Raw genomic sequence first — 8154 nt, forward strand, 5'->3', positions numbered from 1 at the left:
GAGCGGTGAGTGATGCGTGTACCATTGAGAAATGGGATTAGTTGCAAGGGTGGTGCACGCTCCACCCACGACAACCTCGTTTACCTCGTAATATACATTCACGTGTGCATACAGTGGCGTGCACGTCGGTGGGGGAGAAAACGCGAGAAGTAAAAGCTATTTCTTGCCTCCCCCCTCCCTCTCTCTCCTTTATGCTATCGTCCTTAGAGCGACCTTCCCTCGCTGATTAATACTCTTGGACGTATCCGCGATGGTTTCTCCACTATCGAATTGTAAAGGGTAGTCTCGTAATTAAAATTAATTATTTTCATCCCTTTTCGACAGATTGAAGACATGATGATGATGATGATGACAATTATAAAATTTCTTGAAATAATACATTGTTTTTCGATAATATAATCTTTTTCATATCTTTAGACAAAAATATTTTCCGCGGATACGTGCAAAATCGATGTGTGTGATGTTTTTAATTCATAAATTTATTAATGTAATTTCCATTCACATGCTCATCGTTGAAAATATTTCCATAGATTTCAGCTTCTGAAATATCCTTTATTCCCCCAAAAAACCGAATAAGCTCCTCTTTGATATAAACTTAAAATAAGCATATTTAATTTTATATTAATGTAAAAAAATATATATAATCATTATTGTACACATTTTACATTTTCATTTCGATTAACATTTCCATTTTTCATAATTTATATAGTGACTTAAGGGGTTTATTTTAAAATCAAACGTTTGTTCAATCAATAACACTTCATCCCTTTCGATGTTTCACTCCCTCCAGCCCATTTTTTTCTTATTAACAAAGATGCAATTTTTCCTTCCAGGGAATATAGAGTAACAATGAGATGTAAATTTATTTACTTAGGAATATTAAGAGAAGCTTAATAAAACGCAAAGGGAACAAACACGGGGAACTTAATGGAATATCTTATCGGTGGTAAAAGGTAGTTTCGATAAACACTGGGTTTAATAAGCAAGAAATTGTTTCTCCATGATACCGAGGATGGAAACACACCCCCTCCTCCCCAGTGGTTGCGGGTTGAACAGCCACCCTGTTCACCTCAACGGAATCGATTTCGAATTGATTCCGGGTATATACGCTCTCCGGGGTGCCCTTCCACCGTTCGCCACGTCCGAAATTTCTACAATTAGACGACGCGATTGGCCCGAACGCGATAAGTATCCGGTATTAAGGTTAATTGGAACCGTATCGCCGGTTTACTCGCAACAGTATGTACGATTATCACTCATTAACGAACACTCCAATTAAGCGGGGACAAAAGAAACGAAATTTCGACGAGGCTACGTGGCTGATTTTAATTGCATCCCTTTATCTCTAGCTCGAGGGGGAGAGGCAGGGTTGAGATTCTTCGAAAATAACCATCCTTGTTGCCGATACCCATTGTCCAAACGATAACAATCGCTGTTAACTACCCCTTTGTAGGGTTAAGAGCGTTTCATCCTTTTGGAATAACTCGAATCCTGATAATCTTGTGTGCATTCTTGTGTCTTGTTTTTAATTATATTGGATGGAATGTCAGGTGGAATATATGACGTTGTTTCTATAATAGATGAAAATTATACAAAGTGTTTTTATTTATTTAAATCGATCTGGTTAAATGTCTTAGAAACTTTTGATAATATCTGGACAAGAATCATCGAATCATTTGACGTCTCGAAAATTTGAGAGTAAAATTTTATAAGAGGATAATATTTTTCACGAGTGGACATTGTTAAGGAGAGTTGGAACGAGAGTGTCTTTCAACGCAGTGTCCATTAGCGAAAAGTAATTTTCTCGAGAGTTTCTCTCACTTTCAAATGGATCTCATCATTAAGAAATGTTTTTTTCCTAAAAGATCTTTCTATACATTGAAGCCCAATTGAACGAAATAAGAAATAATAAGGTGCACTTACGCAAGTTCGATGTTCCCCTTGCTTGATTGGAAAACGATCCATGTTTGACTATCTCTGGAAATATATTACCATCGATAGGACAGGTAACGGAGATACGAAGCTCGTACCATCCTCGAATTTATCCTCTACTTAGCTTTATCGAAACGCCGGAAGAATTCCAGTTGTTTTCTCTCGAGTTTGATACTCTTCCCTCGTAAAACTGCTCGGCCTCCATAACCGAATCAAGCAATAAAAACCAAGTTTTATAGAGCGAAACCGGAAAGAAAACTTTCGATTTTGCCTTCTACCCACGCCCTTCTAAACATCCACCAATCCTCCACCTCTCTCGAATCCCGATCTTATTCGAATAAAACGAGCGAAACTTCTTATGAAATATCATCCCTTGCGAGATTTCCTCATATCCTTCCAAGGACGATATTTAAATTATGGACCATCAAACGGGTCAACTTTTGAATCTTCATTCGAAATCGAGTGAAGAGGAAGAGCGAAGACAAATCTCGAATCTAAAGTAAAGAATCCCTCTCCATCCCCCTCCCCTTTCTCCCGCCTTATCCGTGACCGAAACACGCATTTATAAATTTCACCGCCACTTCCCGCCACTATTTTTCCCTAGGCGTCCCGCCGTCCGTATTTCGGGGAAAATTTAATGCCACGGAAGCGGGCGAGTCCTCGGGGGAGGGGGAGGGGTGTGTGGAACTGCTCAAGAATTTAACGCCACGAGCGAGACACGCGATTTCCCTCGCTTTTTCACGAGGTCGGATCGGGAAAGGGGAACATCTCCTCGCGAGAGAAAATGCTCTCTCTTCTTAAAGCAAGAGGTGATTGAAAATGGAAAGAGAGAGATGTTCCCTTGGTGGTTAATCTCGGTGGTTTGTTGAACTTTGAACTGAGCATGGCTAACTGTGCTATATCGGAGAAGGATAATTCCATTCTATATTCGAGAACGAGGCGTATCTGTGTGAAAGTCGATTTCTAACATCGAAGGATTATTTATGATATATCTTTTTTCTAGATTCTTTTTTTAAACTAAATCTCGGATACTTCTTCCTATTCTTATGAAAGTGGTAAAAAGTCAAAAGCGAGGCCCGAGGGAATTAGTCGGGATGTGCTGTGGGAGAGAGGCGGCCGACGACAGCTTGGCAACGAATTTCTCGCCGAATCAGATCCAGACGGAATTGCGTAATAATTTTTCCCTTCCTTGGAAATAAAATTTATTTAGATGGGAAACGAGTAATAAATAAAATTCATTTGCAAACAAATAATGCGAGAAATAAATTTTATATATTTTGGAAATGTTTAAATGATTTTTATATAAACAAAAAATTAATTGTCACTCGCGATTCAAATATCAATTTTATTCAAAATTTGTTATTTTCGATTAACTAATTTTCCAGATCAGAAGTTAACGAGGGGAGCGATTCGAAGAACGGATTCGTTGGAGGATTCCAAGGATGGAAAAAATCGATATGATGAGGAATTCGACGGAAAATCGAATAAACAGGAACGAATGGTGGTGGAGAAGCTGGGTTGATGAGGTAAGGGATAGGCAAGTTTCGTAACTGGGAAGGATAAGAGAAGGAGTGGAAATGAATCCACCACTCTCCTCTTCCAGAAAGAAATTGCTGGAATCGAAGGAGGAATCAGTGATGGCGAAACAGAGAGTTGTTGGAGCCTCTCCCGAGCATGAAGCGGAGATTTAGAGGGGTACGTGTCGATGTCATCTGACGTGGTTGTGTTCGATGCCCGACCAAGCATATGGCCACCGTGTCGAGTCAACGTCGCATAAGGCCGATCGCACGTCGTACGTGTGTATGCGCGAATGCGGATAATGCGCAAGGGGATAATCGTGCATCCATTACTACGATACGTACAACTCGTTCCAGGGATTATCTCGTCATAATGTATCTCGTATCGATTTTCCACGTTCCTATCCGCCTCTTGATGTTATAATTCCCTTAATTGGTGAATCGTGTAAGTTTTTTTCTTTTTCTTTTATATTTATATTTCCCTGATCAATTATCTCGAATGCCCTTGTTATACGTACAGGGATTTAGATAAATCGAATATATCGTTATACTTGGTGTTAATTTATCGATATAATTTAAATTTGCATTTGATTCGTACAATTTATCCTTACATCGTAATTTATTTAATCACGATTTGTGTTAATGTAACAACGTTGGTCGAAGTTATTAAAGTAATTTAGAGTACACAGTTAAAATTTTAATTTTTCTATTGAAATTTGAAATTTCTTTTATAACAAATGTAACAAATGTAATTATAAATAATGCGAACAATCATTTTTTAACTTTCCTTTTTTTTTTCTCATTAAATATCTCCACTGCATTCCTTCTTTTTGAATATTTCAGTATCTCGCTCGATATTTCATTTAGCCGAGAGACTTCTCCTAGAATGTTCATTTCTACTGCTGACGCGTTGAATTACGCGTAAATTTGCACGGTCGAAATATAATGAAACAGGCTGGCTGGTAAGAAAATTCGACTTCTTTGGTTGAACTGTACTGTATGGAAAGTTGTGTTCACCCTCGAGAAGGTTTCACGTGCATAATATAATTACCTCTTTGCATCGTGACGGGCTGAGCTAACATTTTCCTTTGTATTATTTCGAAGGTACGAGGAGAAAATCATCGTGAGTATTATGGTGTATTGAAAATTGCGAAACTTTTCAATTCGTTTTCAACAAAGGTAAACGAATTCGAGTAAATTGTTTCGCGAGGATGATTATATTAAAATACGTGAAATCATATTTTCTTATTTTCTTTTCTTTTCATTTTTAAGAAAATCCAATGCACGAACGTATCCCGAAATCTGGAAATTTAGAAATTTGTAAAATTGAAAAAAATTAAAATTTATCATTAAAGAAAAATTCTTTAAAACGTTTTATAACGTTTTAAATTGTGTAATCGATAAATCTTTTATCATTTGATTGGATTTAATAATTTTTGGGAAAAATAATTTTTAATTAAAATTTTTGTTCTCTTTCGTGATTATATACATTATAAAGTAATATCGAAAAATAGTTGAAAAAAAAATATTAAATTAGACAGTAAAGAAAAAAAATATATTTATGTTCCACATATAATTTTCGAATAATTTTTTGAATTTCTGGGACGAGAAACTTGTTAGTCGATAATATAAATTAGATATATTTACGTGTAATCAAGGAATTTTTAAAAAAAAATTTTCGAATGGAAAAATTTTTGTTATATTTTCAAAAATGAAATAACTTTCTGCTGATTGCACACTCGTATCGAATTGGAAATTAACAAATTTTACGAGTAATTTGTCGAGTTTTCAAATATAATTTTCTCGAAAATGAAGCCTCAAAAAAAGAAAAAAAAAATTCTGTCCCACATTCGATATGCAAATTTACCAACACATCCTATATCAAATATATTTTTCTGCGGAAATCTTCATAAATCGTATATATAAAAAATAAAATTAAACATCATTCAAATGAATAATATTTATGATATTAATTTACCTATTATTACTTATCTCTGATAATTCTTCAGTAAACGCAAACGATGATCGAAAGAGGAAGCATTTCAACGTAATAATTTTTTTCTCGACGTTGGAAAAATTTACCAAAACATCCTTTGGATTTTTTTTTTAGTAAAAATCCCGATCATGGGATTCGAGTTCATCGCGCACCATGATCATTTATACATCACGGCCAATGTTTGTCCGTCGACGCCGAGCCGAAATGAAAATTTATATTCCCCCCCTGTGTTATCCACTCCCGTTAAAATGGCCGCTCATCCATAGATTATTCCGCCTTTGACAGCCGCGAGAAACTAGAATTTTCCTCCGATAAAGCTCTCACCCCTATTTCCACCCCCTCCCCACCCCACTGTTGACCGCGTTACCGCCTCGATTTCTTTTTCTCCCCCGCTCGGGGAGAGCAAAAGCGGGTTGTAGGTTGGTTGGAGGGTTTTACGAACCTGTCGAGAGCGTGAAGGCGTAGATTCAGCGTCGCGTCTCCCGGATAGCCGGAAGTTGAAGTGTCACGACGACTTCTGCTCCGATGTTCCTTTAGAGCCGCGGTGTCGTACCAGACGGCTGTGTAGTATCTGATGTACGACCCCTGAGTGATCGCTGAAACCACGAAACAAGCGTTTTAAATTCGTGAAACTCGTTTAATTTGTATAAGTGTAAGTGCAAGCGCCACCTCGTAATGATAATTAGAAGGAAATTCAACAGACGTATATAATTTTGGCGAGGAATTTTTTTTTTTTGAGGAAAAAGTTGGAGAGAAATGAAAAGGTGATTAATTGAAAATAATCGGAATTCCCTTCCCTTAATAAAGATTTTGTTATAACCAACAATCCCTTTCTTTTGTTATTTCACTTTTAATTAATTCGCTGTTGCATACCTCGCGCGAATACATCACCGAATCAAAGATCTGAAATTACTTTACGTATTATACGTGCACTAATGAATTTCCCGTTAATTCTATTATCAACTCAAAATTAATTCTGAAAATTTATTAATTCTCGTATATAATTAATTTTCCTCCGACAAAATTTCACTTTTTTATTACAATTCACTTATAACAACTTACCATGTTAAAAACATACCTGTTACTTTATCAATTACATTTTATCACAACGAAGCAATCCAAGAAGAAAAAGAAAATTTTACTACGTTAATTCCGAATCGTCTTACGATAGGTCTGTTCCATAGTCGCGAGATAACGGAAGGAACTAGGCAGGAAATTTTCAGAAGAGTTGCGAAAACGCGATCTCCATTCGTTTGAAATATCGAGGGATCTAAATGCAAATTATTTCCGTGGTAATACATTTTCCCGATTCGCCTCGCCCTATCTTCACCGTCCCGTTTCATGCACTTCGAGTCAAGTGCATTTATCTATTTACCGCACGCAACGCCCTAACGACTCTCCCTCCAGATATTATCAATTCCAGCCTCGTAATAATAACCACGAAGGGGGTGGTCGGTCCGAGAGGAAACTCTCAGACTTATTTCTCACCGATACGATGACAAATTCGTCGCGAGAATCCACAAAGGCCAGGGTCCCTTTTCTCGCGGAAAGTTGGCATGATCGATCGAAGCCACGAATATTCCAACGGAATTCTTGCGCCTGTGTTTCCGTACGGGCGCCCTGTTAATTCAATATCGGCCCTAGCAGCTGTTGCCCCTCCCCCGCATACTTATCGATAGGTGGCAATTATTAATTCTCGAAAATAGCGGTGAATCGATATTAGGCTACCGGCTTATATAATTTCCCCCGCCCCCGTTTGTTTCAAGTTTGCCCTTGTTAGGTTAAGCGACTATCTACGGAACTGGCTCGGCACTTTACTCGAGATTTTCCATTATTTCAGGCAGTTGTGATATCGCGAACGTCACGATTCTCTTTCGATCTGTAATCAATTTTTAATTTAAAGATTTTTAAAGAAAATTTCGATCGGATATCTCTATCCATGAACAATTGGCAAAAATATGGAAAAGAAAGCGATAATATTAACCCATTTAATATTAACCCATACTTGTCCTCGTGATGATTGAGAAGATACATTTGAAGAATTAATTCATACTTTTGTCATTCGTTTCATATCGATGATCCTTCAATCTTTAAATATTTAAATGACGATAAAAAATTTCCTCTCCTTCTTCGATCCCCACCAAATTGTACACAGCCAACGTACACGTTTCTTTCTTCCAAGCTTCTCAGAAACGAGTTCGAAATTACGCTCTCCCTCCCTGCTTGCCGGTGGATCAACCTCGATTGGCTGTTCTCCGCCGAGCACCACTTCGAAGACTCGAGCTTTCGCTGCCAATTTGTACCCTCCTTTCGTATCGAAATTCTACGATAACGATGCAATTTCTTTGTATCTGCGCCATATACTTGTTTCTTAAACGTCTCTTTAAAAGGTATATAGAGCTTGAGCATCGTTATGATATAGAATTTGAAAATCATAAAAACACTTTACATTAGTTGGATCGTGAAACAAAGTGATTAGAATTATTCTACGTATATAAATTCTCTGTATAATTCATTTAACTCAAGTAAACTACCAAGACTAAGGAAACAAATTATATATATATAAAAAAAAATAAATAACCTCGACAAATCATTTTTTTCGTCCCTCGCAATTCCTGCCACGGAAAGAACCGTTGTCCGGATAACCGCGTCACTCGATGGCGCGCGTGATATCCGACACGGGAATTCCGGATAAATCTGTCGGCAACC

General features: G+C 37.4%; 1 protein-coding gene across 1 annotated transcript in view; it reads right to left on the minus strand.

Moving 5' to 3' along the window:
* The window catches only part of LOC102670923 (disintegrin and metalloproteinase domain-containing protein 10-like), a 156639-nt gene that overhangs the window by 123115 nt on the left and 25370 nt on the right, over positions 1 to 8154 (minus strand). Inside the window, exon 2 of the mRNA XM_031514597.1 lies at positions 5888 to 6041. Within this exon, the coding sequence (XP_031370457.1) occupies positions 5888 to 6041 (154 nt within the window). The remainder of the gene's footprint in view (positions 1 to 5887; positions 6042 to 8154) is intronic.

The sequence above is a fragment of the Apis dorsata genome, unplaced genomic scaffold (genome assembly GCF_000469605.1).
Source record: "Apis dorsata unplaced genomic scaffold, Apis dorsata 1.3 scaffold_46, whole genome shotgun sequence".
NCBI classification, from domain to species: Eukaryota; Metazoa; Arthropoda; class Insecta; order Hymenoptera; family Apidae; genus Apis; species Apis dorsata.